Genomic DNA, 23,443 nt, shown 5'->3' on the forward strand with positions numbered 1-23,443 from the left:
CTGCTCGGCACCATAGAACTCGATTGGCATTTTCCATTGAACAACAGAATTGGCAGGTCCACCACTGCTGTTCACAGATGAAAGCAGGTTCACCCTGAGCACATGTGACAGATGTGAAAGGGTCTGGAGAAGCCATGGAGAACGTTATGCAGCCTGTAACATCGTTCAGCATGACCTTTTTGGAGGTGGGTCAGTGATGGTCTGGGGAGGCATATCCATGGAGGGACGCACAGGCTAGACAATGGCACTGTGACTGCCATTAGGTATCAGGATGAAATCCTTGGACTCATTGTCAGACCCTATGCTGGTGCACTGAGTCCTGGGTTCCTCCTGGTGCACGAAAATGCCTGTCCTCATGTGGCAAGAGCATGCAGGCAGTTCCTGGCGGATGAAGGAATTTATACCATTGAATGGCCCCCACGCTCGTCTGACCTAAATCCAATAGAACACCTCTGGGATATCATGTTTCGGTTCATCTGACGCTGCCAGGTTACACCTCAGACTTCCAGGAGCTCAGTAATGCTTTGGTCCAGATCTGGGAGGAAATACCCCAGGACACCACCCGTCATCTCATTAGGAGCATGCCCCCACATTGTCAAGCATGCATACAAGCAAGTGGGGGCCATACAAACTATTGAGTACCATTTTGAGTTGCTGCAATGAAGTTTCAGTAAAATGGACTAGCATGCTGCATAATTTTTTCACTCTGATTTTCAGGGTGTCTCTGAAATCAGTCCTCTGTAGGTTGATAACACTGTTCAAAAGGTAAAAGGTTTTGGGCATAAAATTAGCTAATCTTACATAATTTTGGGGTGCTGAAAACGAAAATGACCCTAAAAAATGTTGATTGGTTCTAGTTTCCATGATATATTCACCCATCTAATGACGTAAGCCATTCAAAATTATAATGCAACTTCAGCTGCATATTGCGCAATTGATACTGGTGACCAATAGAAAATTGCATGTATACTGAGATGATGCAATATTAGCCTTTAATTGCATCACTTCACTGCATAAAAGCTGCAGTATCTGTAGCTGATTGTAGTTCGACAGCGTCTTTACATTCAGTTTTATGCTTATATAGGCTACTCAGTAATGCCTCGAACTTGTGTGAATAAAGCAGATAATTTCTGCTATATCTGCGGTGAAATAACTTTTATCTCACAAAAAAGGAGGATAACAGGAATGATTAAGAAAGCCTACAACTTGTATTTTGGCTGCAAGATAGGAGACCAGGACAAGAGCTGGGCACCACATATATGCTGCAATTCTTGTGGGACGGCACTGGAGCAATGGTTGAATGGAAAAAAGGCATCTATGCTTTTCGCTGTGCCAATGATTTGGAGAGAGCCAACAGATCATGTTAGTAATTGTTACTTTTGTATGGTGCCTCCAATTGTAAAAGGGCTAAATAAGAAGAAAAAGTTATCTGTGCACTATCCAAATATTCCATCGGCAATACGTCCAGTTCCTCATGGAGAGGGGCTACCAATTCCTAAAGCACCAGAATCCTTTGTGGTTGAGTCAAGTGAGGAAGAACCTGAAGCGTGTAGTCACGTGCAGTTGTAAGAGATAGCCCTTTCCTCGAATACAAGAGAAAAGCCAAGAGAAGCAAAACCGACACAAACTGAAGACAAAACTAGTGAGAATCCTAAGTATTAAAATGATTCAACTTAGCTTATGGCTATAATTTTTCTTGGTAATCCTATGCAATATATTATGCCATTTAGGCTTTGTTATGTAGTCAATATCACTTGCTTTATATTTGTGGAAAGACATCTATCTATATAATTATTATGTAGTCATTACGCCTATAGTAGAAAACTTTCCGTTTACAGAAAAACTAGAGCCAATTGACAAATTTCATTGTTATATTTGAACTCAGAATGTGAAATTCATTAAGAAATGGATCCTTTTGTTTCCAAAACTGGCAAAAAATAAAAATTTGTTGAACAGTGTAATTTTAGTTTCCAGCAAATGATGGGGCATCCTTACGTTCCTAACACATTACCCAGTCCACATCAGTATAGATATCCAGCATGATATTTTTCCCCATTGAGATCTGATGTGTTTTCAAAGTTTTCCTTAGAAACAATTGAGTACTGTCAGTGATACTTTTTTATTTGCACTGTCGCAAATGCACAAATGCACTAATACGGCTACGATCACCTCAAGCAAAGTTTTCCTTTAATTTTTTTGAGCAGTGTATAATATTTTTGTTCTTTCTTTCGAATTTAAATATGCTTTATTACACTTTCACTTCCTCAAAAGTCAGGTACCACTTGGCATACATCAAAAAGTGTCAACTTTTGAGTGCATGGCCTTATACTGTGCAACAAAACAGCTTAACAAAAGTGGTGTTAAGGCCCTTATACCAAATAGACTAATCAATCAATTGCAGATTGTTCACCCAGCTGCCAGTTTTTTTTCATGTCATGCTGTGCAGTTGCTCAATGTAGCCAGGATGCACAAAATAAAATTGTTTTAGGTTACCATATGTTTAGGAAAGCCTGTCAATATTATTTTACAGTGTACACTATTACAATACAATGACATAAGTTGGTTTCTTAGCATGCCAAAAAATTTTGTTTGCAAATGATTTTTTTTTTTGCACAGAGATGCCAAATGCTGATTACCACATGTCCAATTCTATTGCTAATGCTTGTACACGTAGTCTCATTAATTTTAATGGACATATTTGTTTCCTTATGTGACAATCTACCAAGGACATTTTCCTAATTAAATCTCCAAGTTGGATTATACCCTGAAGCAAGTGCTAGTGTCCATTGAAATTATTGTTTGACCAAATGAGTTTGCTTAGTCTTAAATGTGCAAATGCGCTGCTTTCAAATTCCATAGTCATTCCAGTAGCACCTGCAAAAAATGCTGCTGCAGTAATTATAATCCATCCATCATTATCCTTTTGGAAGCACATGCTATAAATTCACATCTGACATTATATTGCTTGTGATGGATCAGATTTGCAAAAGATGTGACAAAATAAACTAGACATATTCTAATTTAGTCTAAGCTATGGTCATAAAAATACCAACATACAGTAATATTGTTAAAAAAATCACTATGAAAGAAATATATTAATGAGAAGAAACTACTTTTCATTCAACCCTGTGTTTATAAAATGTATGGCATGGAAAGAAAATGATGCTGTTAAGGAACCCCAATTAATTATACTTTTGTAAAAGTACAGTTATCCTTTAAGTCCCCCCAATGCATCTAATGCTCACCTGTCAATGTGCTATATTTGCTTATCAGTTTTTGCTTATTTTTATTTCTTTTCATACTAATAAGGTCTGTGTGATTGAAATCGAAAGCCACTAATGATGTGAAACAGCCACAATGAACATGGTAGCCACATATCATATCAAACAGTAAATGTCTAGGTTTAAAGATAAATCTCAGAACAGTGTTCTTTATTCATGGCAAAATGGTTTACTTTTCTTCAGTACAAATTGTGTGGGATAAAATTAATTGCTAGCCTAACGTATTGCACTATTATAAAATTCTGTAATCACTTTTTTAAATCTTAATGTAATATCCTGTAAAATTCAGTAACTTGATTATTGCTGTTCATAAGAACAGTAAGAATTGAAATCCCTTTGCGGAGTCTATAAAATCAAGTTCCACATATCTACTGTTGCGTGAAGCAGAACAGCACACACCTAAGTAATACAAATTCAAAATATGTTAGTTGACAAAATAAACATCTTATCTGGAAATCTTCATGGACTTGAATATGTTTGATGCTAACACTTGAATTGATTTCATAAATTTTTTCCTTTGCAATATTCTGTGTTATGTAATCTTAGTGGGAAGTCTATTCAGGTCTATCAAGCAAAGATCAGTAGTCCAAATAAAGATGAGAGTTGTTTGCAAAGCATACTTACCTTGACATCTTTGAATGTTCATCCCATTAGTAGCCCTATTTACTTATGTTGCTGTCTGTGGCCATATCTTTTCTTGTACGTCATCATCACATTGATACATGGTGAAGTGAAAATCTCCCCAAACTGAGGAAAATTTCCACCTCTGATAAATGTCACTAAAACAGGTGTCCCAACTGTTATCCCTTCCACTCCTGTTTTAGTGACAACCGCAAGATTTTAGACTCTCTCTCTCTTTTATTTTCTTGGTGACAATTGTCCCCAGGACAAATAATAAAGTTAGATCTTCCCAGCAGGAGCACAGTTAGCAATAGAAAAGAATAGCATTTCAGTCTCCTCCTCACTTTATCCCAAACTAAAAAAAAAGCTTAGGTTGAAATTATACTGTGCTTATTGACTAGGATTAAGAACAATGATGGAATACAGGATCTCACAGCAGCAAATTTTTTATTTCATTGATCCAACTACTGTAAAATCAGATCTGCTTGGATTCTTTGGGCTGATGCAATTTGCTCATAATTGCCATTTTCACTTCTTTATTGAATAATACCATTAGTCTAATGAACATGTTGCATCTCACAAAAACTTTCAAACAGTAGTTATATTTTATTATCTTATTTTGTAAAGCAAAATTGTGTGCAAATAAAATTGTTGTATAGCTGAGCTAGGGAGCATGTAGGAATTCTATCACTGAAGCCTGTATGCACAAAACCTCTACTAGTATCAATTATTTGAAGCCAAATATTTCTTTGATTTTATGATCCTAACTTGGTGTAAGATGCTGTGATAATGTGTAAATAATCATTATACAATTCATTGCACTTAAAATTGAAAACAAAGGAGTAGCCAGTAAATAAACAGTGAAAAGCCATCTCTTTGCCTAATGGTAAATTAAGGCCAGAGTGTATGCTAAAAAAATTGAGAATTTAAACCAGTCTCATATATCTAATGCCTTTTGTTTCTCATAAAATAATTCATATTATTTTTTTATTTTCTTACGTGAACCAAGAATGTGTGTAATAGTATTTCGTTTTTAGTGGCAACAGAGACACTTTTCAGACACCCTTGACATAAGAGGTATTTTTCCTTTGGTATGGATGGCGTACTATATAATTTTATATCTCTCTTTTCTTCCATTATTTCTCTTTAGGGATGTATCATCACCACAACAAGCTAAATGATTCTGCTATGGAAGAAAAATAATTTGATTTTACCACGTTTATACCAAGAAGCAAAAATCATGAAGACTTTTGCCAGCCTTCAGGTATTTGTTTTGGCCTTATTTTCCAAAGGAGTTTTGCTTTCATCAAGTGATCACAATTTTGTGAGGAAAGAAATAAAGATTGAGGGAGACCTTGTCTTAGGAGGTTTATTTCCAATAAATGAAAAAGGCACAGGAAGTGAAGAATGCGGCAGAATCAATGAGGATCGAGGTATCCAGCGTCTGGAAGCCATGCTGTTTGCTATTGATCAGATTAACAGAGACAGCACACTACTACCTGGAGTAAAACTAGGCGTTCATATTCTGGATACCTGTTCTAGGGACACCTATGCTCTGGAACAGTCACTGGAGTTTGTAAGGGCTTCATTGACCAAGGTGGATGAGGCAGAATATGTGTGTCCAGACGGCTCACTTGCCATTCAAGGAAACAGTCCATTACTTATCGCTGGAGTCATTGGTGGCTCCTATAGCAGTGTCTCCATACAGGTAAGTCAATTTAAATCTTGTTTGGTACTTACAAGAATAAGTTATATATTTAATGTTCTATGTTTTGTTTAAATACATATTTAACTTCCATATTACAACAATTTCCTTCAGATGTCTTACACAAAATGCACTTATTTTTCGTGTGGGAAATCCTAACAGCAAACTTTTTGTGCTAGCTGTGTACTTTACTGAATTGCACATATATGGAAAATCATATTCAGTTAGATCTGCAGCTTCTTTTATCCAGACACAAGGTCCTGCTCTACCCATATTTGAAATGCAGAACACGATAACAAATTGAATATTTAATATTCTAAGGAACATAACAGAAAGTGGGCCAGTACTGTAAGAAAAAACAGCGAAGTTACCAGCAAATTCTTGGACATTCTTAGGTTAGTAAAAAGATCACTCCATGGCATTTCAGTTTTAGAAATATTTTTCATATTACAATAAATCTAAAAAAAGTAGCTAGTCTGCTGACCAAGAAAAAATCATGTTTATGTCTTTTCCATATGGGTAATCAAAATACTGTAAGAAAAAGCTCCAAGATTTCCCAGTACACAGAATAATGTAAGCTGTTATCTTGTGTCTGGGGAAGATATTTTAGAGCACTGAATTAATACATGATAATCTCATGCACATCGTTGATTTCTGTATATCTGCCCATCCTACCTAACTCTTGTATAACAACGGATGTTAACATGTTTAACTTTTGCATGATAATATTTGGAAATGTGATCATGGTCAGACACATGCTATGCAATCCTACTTTAAAATGTAATAAATTCTAAATGGATGCTATCACCAACCTTTAAGTGTTCACATACACACAGATGGGTAGCCAGACCCAACTATGGGTAGATCCTGGAAAAGACCAGTCTTTAAAAGATTTGGCCATCACTGCATATCATCAATGAATCCAAAGACTTTGAGCCATGAAAAAGTCAATACACGTATGAATTTGCCTATATGGGGCAGATAAGTTAATGAAGCAATTCATTTTTTACTTGGTCTTTCTGACAGCTGAGTTTTTTGTTTTGCATGTAGACTAATTCAAACTCTTTTTGAATCTCTTGTTTTATCCTGAACATAATTCCCCTTGGACTTGTGAGTGTTGTAATCCACATTAGGTTTTCACTGTATCTGGTATAGCATATAATGACCAATCCAACAGGGTTGTTGAGACCACATTATAGGAGCCATAGCTAATGCACAGACATGACAGTCCAGCTGACACACCTGAGAGGTATAAGAAGCCAAAAGCTAGTTTTTTGTATCTCCTCTATTCTTAACCAATCAGATTCCAGATTTTATTATCAAAGCTTATTTGAACAAGCTGAAGTTGGAAGCGGTTTGGTTACGACGCACAGCTGCACCAGATTCTGTGTTCACCAGTTTTAGTAAACACCCTCCTTTCCCCAGTAACTACAATAAGGTAATCATTTGTTCTTGTTTTTATTATATACACTTTTTAACTGTCACTTAATAGTACTGAAATTATATGTATCAGGTGACAACATAATGCTGACACTTTTTGAGTCACTACAGATGTTCTATCAGCGATACTCTCTCATCCAACAGAAATATCCCAAATGACCACATGAAAAATTTTGGCTGAGAGCTGGATGTCACAGAAGGACAAAACTAAAATATGTTTCTAATTTCAAGTTATCCCTGTGGAGTATAGACCTACAGCTTGAAAAATGACAACACTTACAGAAAATCTTTCAGGGACTGCAACGCTTGATGAACCATGTGCTCCCTTAGTACACAGCACCATTTTCACTTCAATTAACTCAAGTTCACATAATTGACATATTGAAACACAGACAGCTATTAATTCCACAGCCACCAGACATAAACAAAAAACAGTTATGTCTTCAAAAGCTGATATTTTTCCAACATGAAAACATATGCAAAGTATATTAATAGTACTTCCTAAAACATATTGGAAGGTTTTTTGCTACTGGTCATGTGACTAGTAAATGTACACAGATTTTAGGAAATTTCAATTATCTAGTCAGGTGCCAAAAAAAAATCTTGTTTTTCTATTCTCCCTTGAATATGACTAGGTATTCAAAGTGAGCACAGATTCATCCATCTTATTTGATAAGCAAAGGAACATTCACCTTAAAATGATTCTAAAGGTTGGAATTAAAAAAAAAATTAAAACATGTTATACTTACCTGCTCTATGCAATGGTTTTGCACAGAGCAGCCCCAATCCTCTTTTGTTTGGGTCCCCTGCCGCTCCTCCCCCCAGCCGAGTGGCCCCAATAGCAAGGCACAGCTTTGGGCTCACTCCTGAGCCACGCTCCTGTGAATGGACAATGCCCCGCCCACACTCTTTCGTCATTGGCTCACTGGTTGTGAATGACAGTTGGGATCAAGTCTACTTGCAGAAATGCATCAGTGTGCTTTTATGTCATTTCTGCATCACTAATAAAAAAAAAGGATTTTGGAGTTGCCGGCTCTTCCTGTTTTTCGTATATTCTACTTGACAGCAGCAAGCCAATAGCTCCCTCTGCTGTGTGAGCAAATAAGGGGAGCAAGATCTGGGAGAGCCATGGCTCTCATGCACATCGCTGGAGCAAAATGGGGCTCAGGTACGTATTAGGGGGTTGAGGGGTGAGCTGCGGTCAGAAGGTTTTTTACATTAATGCATGCAATGCATTAAGGTAAAAAAGGTAAAAAAAAATAATTTCTGCCTTTAGAACCACTTTAAGTGTATGTACAGCCCAAACATTTCTTTGTAGCTGTGGGTATAATAGGAAGGGATTAAAATCCCTGTTGGTTAATTTTTTGTTGTCTGTGTCCAATTGGTGAGAGTTTCACTTCACTTCCTGTCTTGGAGATATAGCAAGAGGTGAGGGAGATCACTGAAAAGCAAGGGGAATTCCCCATTATACATTTTTTTTCCCAAAAAAAAAGTGTCCACATTGGAAGATTTACACACACCTCTTGTTTTGATTTTTTTTAACTTTGTAAGATTTTCTATCACTCTCCCTTGGTTGTAGTGGGCAGTTTTCTTTTCTTCTATTATGATAATGTGTAACGTTAATTATTCAAAAGTCAGGTCAACCCACTTAGGGTAAACACTCAAAACTTCAAAAAGGTATATATTTTATATTTAGAAATATATGACGACAGTAAAGGAATTACAATAGTCTAATGCAGGGGTCTACAAAATTTCTAAACAAAGGGCCAGTTTACTGTCCTTCAAACTTGGGGGACTGGACTGTGGCCAGTGGGAGAAGTCAATGTCCCAGCATCAGCGTGAATAAACAATGCCCCTTCATTGGTATTAGGTAGGGTAATAGTTCCTCATCATTGGTATCGTTGGGAGGAATAGTGTCTCATCATTGGTGTCAGTGGGAGGAAAATGCCCCATCATATTGGAATAGTGTCCTATTGTCAGTGTCAGGAACTATGCCCCATTTTTGCTGACAGTGGGGGAAATAATGGCCCAAGGGCCGCATATAAGCAAGCAAAGGGCCACACCCAGCCCCCTGGTCACAGTTTGGAGACCACTGGTCTACTGTATGGATCAAACTTTTTAAATGAAAATCTGAATAATCAAAGTCAATGTTCTAAATGATGTTTTAAAGGAAAACTCCATGCAAACATCTAAATACACAGTTCACATACACAAATAGGAACTCCTACCTACCTACCTGATAAAGATTTGTATTTTATTCAGCCATCATATTGTTTCACTGCATTATATAGCTAGAAAGATAAAACCAGTGGGATTTATTAAGTAAAACTGGAGAGTGCAAAATCAGGCTCACTTGTGCATAAAAACCAATCAGCTTCCAGGTTTTATTGCCAAACCTTAATTGAACAAGCCAAGGTTAGAAGCTGATTGGTTTCTGTGTAGAAGTGAGCCTGATTTTGCACTTTTCAGCTTTAGTAAATAAACCCCTCTATCAATAATTGTGGATCACCTGCTCCATGAACTGAGTATCATAATAAATTCACCTCCCTTTTCATATCCCTGTGCATGTTAGGTTAACAGTACTGAGAAAAGCTATAGATACTTCTGAACGAATGTCGGCAACAAGGTGAAAAGTAAATAAATCTTCTTTATTGAAAACAAGGAGTAAAATGTTACATAGCACAATACATGCCAACGAGTTTTGGTCCAGAAAAGACCATATTCATAGCCTGGTTACAACAAACTGAAGACACAAATATATAGCAGACTGATAATACCACTCACCTCCTATAATTGAAATATTTATTTCCACTTGGAAATGCAGGGAGGTAGTTGGATGGGTCATCAGCTGCCATAAGAATAGGTACACAGCCATAACCAATCATATAAAAATACAGGAAATAGACACCACAGATTATTGCAGAGAGAGGCTTGGTGGATTAAGTGATTATGAACCAGGTCACCTTTGGGTTTAAAGCTCAGGTGGGACCTTGATTTGCATTTGGCCACTTTTGCCATCAGTGGTTTGTGTTTTATACCCTCCTTTATTCTTATACTATTTATATTTTTGATATTTGTCCCTGCAAAATCTTTGTATTTTGTATTTTTCCACTTTATTGCTGACATTCATTCACAAGCATCTACTGGGAAGCAGATGGAGACTTCTAGTCTGGCACGGTGAAGCACCATAACACAGCCTGGGAGAGAGTAAATTGGGTTGCAGTACCTCACCTGTGCGCACAGTGTATGAGAAAGGCTATAGAACCATTACTGGCACATAGAATATAATATTTCACTCTTTGCAGTTGTATTCAGGAAAGTAAGAACATAAGAAATTAGAAATGGAAAAAGCTAAAATCACCAATGTTTTCACAAAAAAAACAAAAGTAACCAAAACAGCTATATGGCACCTCAACAGATAGCACAATCTAAAAAGGTACCTCACCTAATAACATAATAAATCAATTTATAAAAGCAAAATTCAAAGTACAAAAATAAAATATTATCTGAAATATTTATACCCAAACATAATGACGCTTCCGGATAAACTACAAAAAAATTAAAAAAAATGTAGTGAGCTATCTTATAGCTGTTTTTTTCATATCTGTGTTGCTTTTCAGTTCAATAGTTCACACTGTTAAATCAGCCTCAGGAGACCACAATCACTTTGCAAGTGCCAGTTTCCCTTTCACATGCACCCAATGCAGTTAGCGGGTCTTGTTATGCAATGCCAAGCTCTGCTAACTATAGTGTTACAGCTAACAACAACTTAAGTAAACAAGCATCTTTCTGTAGAAGAAAGTCTGATTTCTGCTTTTCAGCATATTGTAGTAAGATAATATAAAAACAGATACCGGGCAGTTACACTAGGATCATTTTGAGTTAATTTAAGATTTTGTATTGGCTGCATATCTGTAGCAACATGTTTCCTTTAATTTAAGCTTAAACATACAGTCATGTATCAGATCTGTCTTTTTGTTTCTCCACTTTTTTGTGTCATACCAGTACAAATATAGAAATAAACATGAGAATTCCTAAACATCTGTAACTGCAACAATTTTTTGGGCAAAGTGGTGCATTATCTGACAGAAATGCAGGGGGTGCCAATATTTTTGGTAATGACTGTAAGTCTTTACATCCAAAGAATTAATACAGTACAGGTACACATTTCTAAATAATAAAATATTGTATGTTCAACCAAAAGAGGTATACAAACATGCATACTGATTATTGGGTTTATGAGCAGAGCAGACACTTCTGCTTTGCTTTTTTGTTTTGGGAGGAATAATAGGTTATTGGACAACAAATCCAACTTGGCCAATAGACTTTTGCTTGGACCAAATTGTTGGGGTGACCAATCACTGATATTTTCAGGCCTGACAATTTGGATTTGACAATAATCATCTAATGTATGTGAGTATCTTAGGTGGCTGAAAAGCATCTCTAAATGTCATCATACTAAGCAGCATTAAATAATTAATTAATAACTCATTAAGGATAGAATACCTTGCCAAGGCATATCATACCAAGCTGGTCCTTCTAAGAATATTTAACCTCTCTATTTGTCACGGTTACTATTGCCATGGGGTTATACAGATATAGGAAATCCAACATTTTACAGTTGTCACCAAATCGAAGTTGGGGGAAAGTCTTCCAGTGGGAACAATCTGTAAAAGGGAATTTTCCCTTGCTTTGGGGAAATTTTCTTACAGTTCACATTGAGTTTCCCAGCAAGAAAGTCAAATTAAATATCCACAATGGGATACAGATATAAAAATAAAAAAGCTGACAAGGATTTTCACTATCCCCTACTTCATCTAACACAAATGAAAAACATGCTAATATAAATGCGGAGTCCTAAATAATCTGTAAATTAATTTTTATGGCATTTATCCAAATTTACAAACAATTATTTTAACACTCACTTATGTAACTCAAATAGAAAATTATAAAATCAAAATTCTGGAAGCTCTCTAAGCACAAGTTAGAAATTTAGATGTGGATAAAGATGTGATAGGATCTATCCTGTAGCACACACTTTTGGACCCTAGTATGTAAAGGAAATTACAAGCCATGGAAATGCTTACTTTATTTCATGACTTGCAAAGTTAATGAGCTTTTGCATAGAAGCATTGCATATTCTTATATAAGTTGAGTTATTAGCAGGCTATTACTGCTAAAACCCAACTTGTTAAATCGGTGGTTTCTATTGCATGACCTGGCAGGAAAAATGATGAAAGTGCTACTAATTTCCCCAGCAGGTGATGAGACGCACTATGCTTCTCAGCTAGTATGTTGGATTGAAGCTAACTGCCATGCTATTGCTAATAAATTTATATTCTGTTACAGACTTGCTAAAACAAGTCAGGATTTAGTTTAATTGGGTTTATAGAAATAGTGACATATCCAGTATTATTTCATCATTTTAGCAGTATACTTAATTCAGTGGAAATTTACTTGTGTGTGCACTTTTTTTTATAACAAATGGAATAAAAAATGAACTACAAAATATGATAGGAACATAGCTGAATTATTATTGACCCAGGAAAACTAATTTCACATCCACATGGATGTCATATTACTTTTGAGTTCTGTACAAGATACATTATTCTGATTCTGATGTATCATTTGTGGCTATTGCCAATAAACATACTTTGTGTTGCCCTTCTGAGTAATCTGTGATGTTTTAATTTGTTGTAGAATGGCATTCATTAAGATTTAGTCTCAATTGAAGTGGCAATTGATCTTTATTTGGTACAGCACTTGCCATTCAGAGGGCAATGCATCAAAACTAAGCAGAAATTGTAAAGCTGCAACTGAGCTCTTTAACTTTGGCCAATGCTCTTGTGACTATGTGGAAAGCCATTCCCTTATAATTTACAGACCTCTCATTCTGAATGTGGAATGAGCCATTGCCCAGTCACAGATGCAATACAATGCATGCAGCCATGAGGTTTCAAACCTTATGCCATACTCAGCAAGATCTTCTAATCATCATCTTTGAGTTTTTCCAACAGGCTTAGAATAGAATTCACAGTTCATTTTAACTTTAAATAGTCTGGGGTAAGCTGGTCCAAAGGAACATATTCCATTATAGAATTATGTGCCCACTGTGTGTGGTGTAATGGACTGTAGTAACATTAGCTACAGTGTTTTGCTCTGGCACAGAAATACGGATGACTTCCCCCCCTGCCAAAATTAAAGAATGTCAGGTGTTTGCACTCTAAGAAGCAGTCTTGTATTTTTATCAATGAACACAAAGCTTTTTTTCTGATCAACCTGGGTAAAAATCATGAATTTATCAACATGCCTCTGGTGGACAAATCCCCCTGCAGCAGCATTAATAAAAAAAAATAGTAAATTGCAGCGTACCAATCCTTAAATGCAGTGGCTGCATTCATTTTCTTTATTAAGACTTCTTTTCTGTATTTTAACCTGGTAATCCAGCCAGTAACACATTTTTCTTCTTTACACCTTGGACAGCACATTGTCAGTGTGGGGAGAAAGTATTTAGATGGACTTGACTAACAAAGTAAGAAAATAAATGAATAAATGCTGACCATTGTAAGCACTGTTAATGGTAAATGGTTAGTCTCAACAATCTGTCACTTTTGCTGGACAGCTTGGTCTCTTAAAGGAAGGCCAGAGTTTCACTTTTCCTGTGCTTAAGGAAGCACATGTTAATGTGAATTATTGCATGCATTGCTTTGGTTTGCTAAAATGTATGTGATATGGTGTACTGTATATATGTACTTGTGTGCAATTCACAATAATGGCACCAAAATGCAGTGCATAGAGAGCCGCATGTTAAAATGCATTGCAATAGTGCATGGAAAAATACCACTCTCCATAAATTTTGCCACTCTAAGCATAGGACTTTCCAAAAAATCTTGGCTTGAAAATAAACTGTATTTCATATAACAGCCATTTAAGTTAATGCTGAAATATTTAATCACAACTTCAGATTCTAAAATAAAAACTTCACACGCATACCTCCTGCTGCTATTAGGGAAAACAGCACAAGCCTCTAGCACCAAAATTATTGATGTTACTATTGTAATTAAAGTTTCCTTATGAATAATACCTCCGTGTTAGCAGCAAAAAAGTGGTGCTCTAGGCAAACCTTTACATACAGAACTGATATATATACACTATATTGCCAAAAGTATTGGGTCACTCCTCCAAATCATTGGATTCAGGTGTTCCAATCACCTCCATGGCAACAGGTGTATAAAATCAAGCACCTAAGCATGCAGACTGCTTCTACAAACATTTGTGAAAGAATGGGTCACTCTCAGGAGCTCAGTGAATTCAAGCGTGGTACCGTAATAGGTTACCACCTGTGCAATAAGTCCATCCATGAAATTTTGTTGCTACTAAATATTCCACAGTCAACTGTTAGTGGCATTATAACAAATTAGAAGCAACTGGGAACAACAGCAACTCAGCCATGACGTGGTAGGCCACGTAAAATGACATAGTGGGGTCAGCGCATGCTAAAGAGCACAGTGCTCAGAAGTCGACAACTTAGAGTTGATAGCTAAAGAGCTCCAAACTTCGTGTGACCTTCATATTAGCACAATAACAGTGTGTAGAGAGCTTCATGGAATGGATTTCCATGGCCGAGAAGCTGCATCCAAGCCTTACATCACCAAGTGCAATGCAAAGCATTGGATGCAGTGGTGTAAAGCACACCACCACTGGACTCCAGAGCAGTGGAGACATGTTCTCAGGAGTGACAAATCATGCTTCTCTGTCTGGCAATCTGATGGACGTTTCTGGGTTTGGCGGTTGCAAGGAGAACGGTACTTGCCTGACTGCATTATGCCAAGTATAAAGTTTGGAGGAGGGGGGATTATGGTGTTGGGTTGTTTTTCAGGGGTTGTGCTTGATCCCTTAGTTCCAGTGAAAGGAACTCTTAAGGTGTCATTATACCATGACATTTTGAACAATTTCATGCTCCCAACTTTGTGGGAACAGTTTGGGGATGGCCCCTTTGGGGTGGAGAAACTTAACTGGCCTGCACATAGTCCTAACTTCAATCCAATGAAAGAACACCTTTAGGATGAATTAGAGCAGAGACTGCGAGCCAGGCCTTCTCGTCTGACATCAGTGCCTGACCTCACAAATTCGCTTCTAGAAGAATGGTCAAACATTCCCATAGACACACTCCTAAACCTTGTGGACAGCCTTCCATGAAGAGTTGAAGCTGTTATAGCTACAAAGGGTGAGCCAGCTTAATATTGAACCCCACGGACTAAGACGGGGATGCCATTATAGTTCATGTGCGTGTAAAGGCAGGCTTCCCAATACTTTTGGCAATATAGTGTATATGTTTGCTATTTTAACAGCCAAAAAGATTTGTAATTTTTCACAGACAATTTTGTGATTTGCAAGCCTTGTTCAAACTGCAGAGACAGGAAGATCACTCTTCTACATCCTAGTTCAATTCTACTTCTTTCTGGTTCACCTTTACTGCTTGCTGGGTCATGTTCCTGCCAATTAGACAGTAGTGATGATGCTGACGGATTGTCCAATGAACAATCTTAATAAACAAGCTTCATATACGGAGCTTCCTTTTTTGTAAATGAGTAGACTGGCTTACAGAATTACAAGTCCTTTGCCAGAAATTGTATATGTATTGAAACCATGCATTTACGTACTTGTCTGGAGCAACGCTATAAAGGAAAACTTGAGTAAGGATAAAACTCTCTAATAAATCTACATAAGATTAGCCCATGTTCACTTGATCTTCCTTCTTCTGGTTGTCAAGTACAGCAAAGCATGCAAATTTTTTCACATCCTGTAAGAGCAAATTACAATAATCAAGAGAAGTGGATGAAAAAGGGCATTCTGTTAAATCACATCGTAATGTGAATAATATAATCTGAAACTCGCATAAGCAGGATGTTATGCTACATTATTAAAGATTTATGGAGTATAATTTTTTTCTTCTTTCCAAAACAAAAAGCAGATGAAAGTGAAGATAAATAGGTTTTCACTAGAGATGAGTGGAGCTGACAAAATTTGTTCAACTGGGGATCTACCAAATCCAGTCCTCTAATCCCTTATTTTCTCTCTGTCAGATCAAGAAGTCAACTATTAAAGAATCATTTGGTCCTTTTTATGAGCTTACTAGAGTACACTAAATTTCCCTATGCAGGTTCCCATCCACTCGTTCTCTCAGTTCAGATGAAAACAAAAACAGTAAATGGTATAATGCATCAATGGAATTATATCAGCTACAGAAAAATAAATAGATATTCTCCACCTGAGGGTAGCATGTCATAGGGTAGGCAGTCAATATATGGACTAAGGAGAGCTACTTTAGGTCATGAGAGAATTGGAAAGGGGTTTAAAGAACATATTTACCAGTTCACGTAAGAAGCAAGGAAGGAAACAATAAACCCACCAAGCAGATTTAAAAAATTGCAAATATTTGACTACAAATGTTTGTGATATTAATTGAATCTCTGTTTTGGTTGAACAACTCTAACTTCTGTTTTCCAGTTTCAACACTTATTACTGAATTTTGTGTTTCATCTACTCTAATTTAAACATCTAAAGACCCTTATATATAATTTTTAGAACATATTTGTACCTTACATCTGAAAACTGTGTATATACTGTATTTATGTCTTCTTGACTATAGCAACCAATCAGATTTCAAATGTCCTTTCTGCAGGGCATGTGTGAAAATAAAATAAGTATTCTGATTGGTTACTGGGTACAAGAAACCTTAATCTGCCATAAAGTTTTAATAAAGCAGCAGCGACACTGTTACTAGTGATCTAAGAATTCAAACAAATAGAGGGAAAAAAAGTGGTCAACTGACAAGCTCAGAATAGCCAGATACTGTTTGTTACTGCTAGTTTAATATCCTTTTCTTTTATTTGCTTGATAATGAGTTTTATTGTCAAAGAATATATATTGTGTGGAAGCCAGACTAAATTATGAAAGTATAAGAAAATAAGGAGGTTTATGAAAGTATAGTTTTTGTTTCTTTTTTTGTAGAATAAAGTTGAATGCTTTTGCAGATACGTATCATACCTGATGGCTAATAAAGTAGCTCATCCCTATCAAATTTTGATGTGTAGCAGTGTCTGGGGAGTTTATTTGGATATGTGTGCAATCCTGCATATTTATTCATCAAAAACAGCATTATTAGCAATAAAAGTCAGGTCTTTCAGATATGTTCTACTGAGGGACAATACACAAAGCAACAGAGCATATGCACAAAATACAGATGTGATTTAAATATTTTATTCTATTGGATAACATCATTTATTCATATAGTTCTAGTACAATGGGTCAGTGGGTGATATGAAAATATCACAGACTCTCATATTCAACACTGCCCTTGATTTTTAGTTGAATTGTGTTTATTCAGAAAAGGAGCAAAATATAAATAATAATATAATTGGCTGTTCTGTTGATTGGGTTGGCATAATGTTATTATTGTGAATAAGTAGTTCTTTTTTTCTTCTTCAGCAATGAAGTGCCCACTTATATCTGTTAAACAATATTCAGTGAGCAATTGTCGTACTTGTCCAGTAGTTAAAAAGGATAGGGGGAAATATATGGTATATGGATTGTTTGTTTGGTGACACTGTTATGTTATATATAAATAGAGCTTTTTAACAGTTTTAAACCTCTAACTTGACACAAATTCTAGCAACACAAAAAAAAGGAAATCGTGAGTCTTCCTATCATGAAAAAGGTGATCATTATATTGTCTGCACGTATTAGGTCACAACCGACTGTTCATTTCTGTGCCGTCTCTGTAAAGTTTATAATTATTTCAGCCTTTGATATGTTCCTGTATTCTTCAAAAATACGTTTTTTTCTTAACGTCTTCCTAATTTTTTATTGACAGGTTGCAAATTTACTAAGGCTCTTCCATATTCCTCAGATAAGCTATGCTTCCACCAGTGCCAAACTTAGTGATAAATCACGGTATGATTACTTTGCAAGGACAGTGCCACCAGACTTCTATCAGGCAAAAGCAATGGCTGAGATCCTACGTTTCTTTAACTGGACATATGTATCTACTGTCGCTTCTGAGGGAGATTATGGAGAGACTGGAATTGAAGCTTTTGAACAAGAAGCGCGACTAAGAAATATTTGTATTGCCACTTCAGAAAAAGTTGGAAGATCAAATATTAAAAAGTCCTACGACAGTGCTATACGAGAATTGCTACAAAAGCCAAATGCTAAGGTTGTGGTTCTTTTTATGCGCAGTGATGACACAAGAGAACTCTTGGCAGCTGCTAATCGATTTAATGCTTCCTTTACTTGGATTGCCAGTGATGGGTGGGGTGCCCAAGAAAGTATTGTGAAAGGCAATGAACACATTGCATATGGGGCAATTACATTAGAACTTGCTTCCCATAAGGTTAAGGAGTTTGACAAGTATTTTCAAAGCCTTAATCCCAGCAATAATCACCGCAATCCCTGGTTTAAGGATTTTTGGCAGCAAAAATTTCAGTGTAGCTTGTACAACAAGACTGATAGACCATGTGATAAACGCTTCAATATTAACAGTTCTAATTATGAACAAGAATCCAAAATAATGTTTGTGGTAAATGCTGTATATGCAATGGCTCATGCTCTTCATCAGATGCAAAGGACCCTATGTTCAAACACCACAAAGCTGTGTGATGCCATGAAAACACTAGATGGCAAAAAGCTATACAAGGACTATCTGCTGAAAGTTAACTTTACAGGTAAGCCTTAGAGGGAATTCTTTTCATTTAACTGCAATAAGCCATTTCAAATAATGTGTTGTGTTTATTTGTTTTAATTGCCAATTTTCCATCTGTTTGACCCGCTGGAACAATAGAAAGCAAATGGAACCGATACACAAGCAAAGGAGATTTTTTGGTAATGTGAACTCTGTAATAGCAACATCAACTGCAGATGTTGCGCTACATAATTAGAAGCTGAGGGGTATGGATGTTGTAAGTTGTATTGCTCACAATTAAGTAGCAGAATACAAACTGCTACTTAAAATTCATTAAGAATCAGTTTTTATCGTAAAGAAAAAACATAATCCTGTAATTGGAGACAGGGAAAAACAAAACACCAGGAGTTTTGCTGAAGCAGAAAGCAAGAATTTGAACAAAAAACACTAACTAATCTACTGTAATGAACAGAAAACAGAGAACCAGAGTGTGCAGTTACATCCAGTAAAATCAGGTGGTCCTGTTCTATCTCCAGTGAAAATGGGACTTTGTATGTGTCAGCCACCGAGAGGATAAAACTGTAATATCACATCGAACAACAGTATTAAAAAATATATTTACTTTTATTGGTTTGTCATTAAAAAACAAAGTCACACTTCACATTTTAAAACCAAATGATCTTTGAAGATGATATCAGCATGTGGTTACATTGAAATAGCAGTAAGATGCACAACAAGTGTGAAAGGATGATTTTCTTATCCCCTCAGAGACCCCTGGTCTGTGGAGAGATTCCTGGTTTATCAGCAGAATTCTGGGAACACCCCTTGAACACGGAAATAACGGCAGCTTATGTTCAGAGATGTTCAAAGTTTATTAGACATTACTAAGATTATATAGGATACAGAAAAAATAAGGGAGGGGGGGAGCGAGTTTCAAAACTGTAACTTGTAAGTTTCCATCATGAGCTAGCTACATGAAACATGACATATACATTTCTTGGTATAAAATGTTTTTGCTAGCTTTCAGAGAATTAGTCAGACAAAGAAAATTTCAGGGTCATGTTATCTTTTGTTGATACATCCTTGAGCAAACTAAAACAGTTTCATTAAACTTCTAATATATCTGCAAAAACCTAACTTAATACTTAAAATGGCGTACATCAACAAAATGGAGGTTATCTAGATCCTTTCAAAGTGTATAGGATGAATGCGTTTCACTGCGTTTTTTCCTCAGGATCCATGCTTTAGATGAACCACTAGTATCATCTGCAAGTATATTAAAGGGTTAGACTTTAGTAAGCAGTGCTTAGTTGTATAAAGCGAGGGTCATAAGCCCTCCTCGGGATGTTCCTAATGATGATTAGATAGATAATGATGTGTACTCCTGATGTCTTTAGAAATCTGGAAAAAATACATATGGCTCATCAACAGCTACAAGCTCAAATGGCCAAACCCAGCTTCCACCATACAGCTGAATATACCGTGCTTTCCACTTGCTAGTAAATCACAAAAGGACCGGCCACCAGGCCTCAACATTGGCCAGGGGCTGCCAGCATGTCTATCTAAACTGCCTCCACCCTTCACTGTTGTTTGGTCTCAGTGAAGGGTGGAGGCAGTTTGGATATACATTCTTCCCACTGACCATCACACTAATGTATCATTGTAGATATAGTCATTTTTAGCAGGAGTTCCTTGAGACCAGAATGTTATTTCAGTGCTGAATAGGTTGAGAAAAGCTGTGTTAGGCGGTCATAAGGGAATTAGGTTAGTTAAAAAAAAATGGTATCACATAAACCTCAAAATTTCAGCCTTCAAAAATGTTTAGTTACGTGTTAAGGGCTGACTAGCTTGAAAGGCTGTTAGGCAACTTTTTTTCTGCTTATGTTCACCTTTCCCTCTTCTCCCAATTCACCTTTCGTCCTTTTTTGCAAGTTTTAAATTGATCTGAGTGGTTGCAAAACAACACTGGGAGTCCACAGCTGCCTTGAGCGATATTTGGCTTCCGTGTGTTGCTGCACCATCAAGGAGGAAAGGGTTGCCTTCTGGCAACCTTCTTTCAGGAAATGCATTGCCATATGTCTCATAATTTGGAGCTCAGATAGTGTTTTGTTAGGGACTGCACTTTACAGAGATGCCTTGATGGAAAAGTGTAGCTTTACATGTGTTTGCAGATGTATGCAACAAAAACCTCTGATTTTAACCTGAGATGCTATAAGAGTTTAGTAAGTTTTTTTATGCTCACTGGTTGCAAAGTATGTTGAACAATTTTGTATTGTTCTTTAAACAGTCATAGGAAGCTAAGTAAGTGCAACTGTATGAGAATTTTTCTTTGTCCAAAGTCAACCAAAGTAACAACTGGCTTATATACATTTTTACTAGGGAAACAAAAAAGGAAGCCAAAATGTTAATCTCTGGAATTCATAAAAACTGGCTCAGACAGATTTTGTGAAAGTGTCTCTCATGCTAAAAGTGGTGCAGCATGAACCAGATTCATGTAACTTTTGTACTTGAATTTGGCACACAATGCACCACTTTTAGAATGCTTGCAAGACACTTTCGTAAAATTTGTCTGCTCCATTTTCTCTCTCTGTATGCCTAAAGAGAGTCGGTCCTAATTAGCTCCACTTTTGTAAAATATGAACTGATATTTTATTTTGAATTTGGCGCATTCATTGTGCCAAAATATAAAAGTGACACACTTTAGAACTACCTGAATTTGGTGCATGAGTCGCTGTCAAACCAAAAGTGTTGCAGATGCTTCATGAATTTGATTCAATACATTAATAAGAGGGATTAATGCCAGAAAAGTGGCATAGCAACTTTATTGAATTCCACCCGATGGGTTTTCTGAAAGCTGTGCTAGGCCATATACAGGCTAACCAAACTCACTTTCTAGTTGAAGTCAGTTTTCAAGCTAAGCTTGGACTAGTGGGCTTTGTTAATTAAACAAATGAAGGGAGGCAATATGTAAAACAGGTGCCATTGTTAAATTTTTGCCTAAAAGCTGAACTCCAGACAAACAGCTAAATACATTGTTTAACTACGTAAGGGAGATGCTTTACGTTCTTAAATGAGAAGTAGGGCCAACACTCTTTTGGTCTTAATTCTCCTGTGGGTCACAAGAGTGCACTTTGTTCTGCACTCCTGTTACCCATGTTCAGCCAACAGTGGGCTAAAGCCTACTGTCAGCTGACGTCACTCAGCCAGTCCAAACTCTGGAGAGATCTGGCTTTAATGTCGGGATCCACCCAGATGCTTGCAAGCCTAATGAAAGCCTCAGCCAGCTGCTCCCACCCTCTCCATAGCCTGGCACCACAGTGAGTGCTGGAGGGGTGGCAACAGACAGTGAGAGACTGCACTCCAGTGAGTGCAGTAGGGTGGTGACAGACAGTCACTGGCTCTCTGTTCACTGAAGACCGAGAAATGAGCGATCAGAGGTGCTTGATTGCTCAGTCTTAGAAGTGGCTGGGGATAGATGCAGCATTGGACCAATGCTGTATCCAGCTAGGTGAGTATAAATGTTTTTTAGAATCCCAAACGAATCTTTAAAGGATTTGTACTCCTTTCCACCCAGTCCCAATCATTAAAGTGATTCTAACGGCTTTTTTTAATAGAAAAAATAACAATCATGTCTATACTTACCTGCTCAGTGTAGTGTTTTTGCACAGAGCAGCCTGGATCCATCACTTCTCAAGTCCCCCACTGGCGCTCCTGGCCCCTCTCTCCTGTCTAGTGCCCCCATAGCAAGCAGCTTACTATGAGCGCACCCGCTGCACTGTGTGTCCATTCACACATGGAGTCGAGGCTCGGTCCCGCCCCTCTCTCTTCTCATTGGCTCATTAGCAGTGATTGACAGCAGTGGGAGCCAATGGCTCCCGCTTCTGTCTCAGCCAGTGAGAAGAGGGAGTCCCAGGATAGCCGAGACTCCAGTTCACATTGCTGGATCAAGAGTGCCTTAGGTGAGTATTAGAAGAAGCTTGGGGGATGCTGCACAGAGAAGGTTTTTTTATCTTCATGAACAGAATGCATGAAGATAAAAAAACCTTGAGCCTTCAGAACCACTTTAAACAGCTCTGCCAGACAGCATAGGAAGGGTTTTTCTGCTGTATTTAGGCAATACAGCTAGGTCACCTTCCTGCCCACAACCTGTGGTTGTACAGTGAAGGAACAGCAAAATACTGGTAGGTCATCCCACTGATTTTCCCTCCAGTGAGAAAATTGTTTGTCAATAAAAATTCAAGCAGCAAACCTGATTGGCTCTTAGTTTTGTCCTCTTCTCCTAGTTTAGCTTCTAAGAGACCGATAGGTCAAATTCAGATGCTTATGATAATTACATTAAACAAAATACATTTAATTGTCTTTTAATAATTACAAAGCTTTATTATTTGGTATATTTCAATATCATCCTGGAGATCACTTTTACATTTACATCACCAAAATTTAGTCAAGAAATGCTCCATACCCTGCAAATGTTCCTCGAATAGTCACATATAGGAAGACCTGTATCCTTGGGATAATCTTCCAGTCCACTGCCCTGAGAAAATATAATTGGTATGGATATTCTACCACTATTTAGTTTTGCCCTGCAAATGTGCATATTCAAGACCTAGCTTAATAGCAGCAGTGGCAGCTATTGCTTCTTTGATTACTGGACAAAAGTGAAAATAAATGGTTTGAAATATGGGTAGTGTAGCAAAATAGAAATTACTGTTT

At 37.1% G+C, this 23,443-nt stretch overlaps 1 protein-coding gene across 1 annotated transcript in view; it reads left to right on the forward strand.

The window, feature by feature from the left end:
• GRM3 (glutamate metabotropic receptor 3) overlaps window positions 1-23,443 on the forward strand; it is a 318,817-nt gene that overhangs the window by 188,766 nt on the left and 106,608 nt on the right. Inside the window, exons 2-3 of the mRNA XM_089685978.1 lie at window positions 5,053-5,610; window positions 17,924-18,773. Of these exons, the coding sequence (XP_089542104.1) occupies window positions 5,080-5,610; window positions 17,924-18,773 (1,381 nt within the window). The 5' untranslated portion in view covers window positions 5,053-5,079. The remainder of the gene's footprint in view (window positions 1-5,052; window positions 5,611-17,923; window positions 18,774-23,443) is intronic.

This window comes from Staurois parvus, unplaced genomic scaffold (genome assembly GCF_062004578.1).
Source record: "Staurois parvus isolate SC_StPar_1 unplaced genomic scaffold, SC_StPar_1.0 ptg000019l, whole genome shotgun sequence".
In the NCBI taxonomy this organism is placed as follows: domain Eukaryota; kingdom Metazoa; phylum Chordata; class Amphibia; order Anura; family Ranidae; genus Staurois; species Staurois parvus.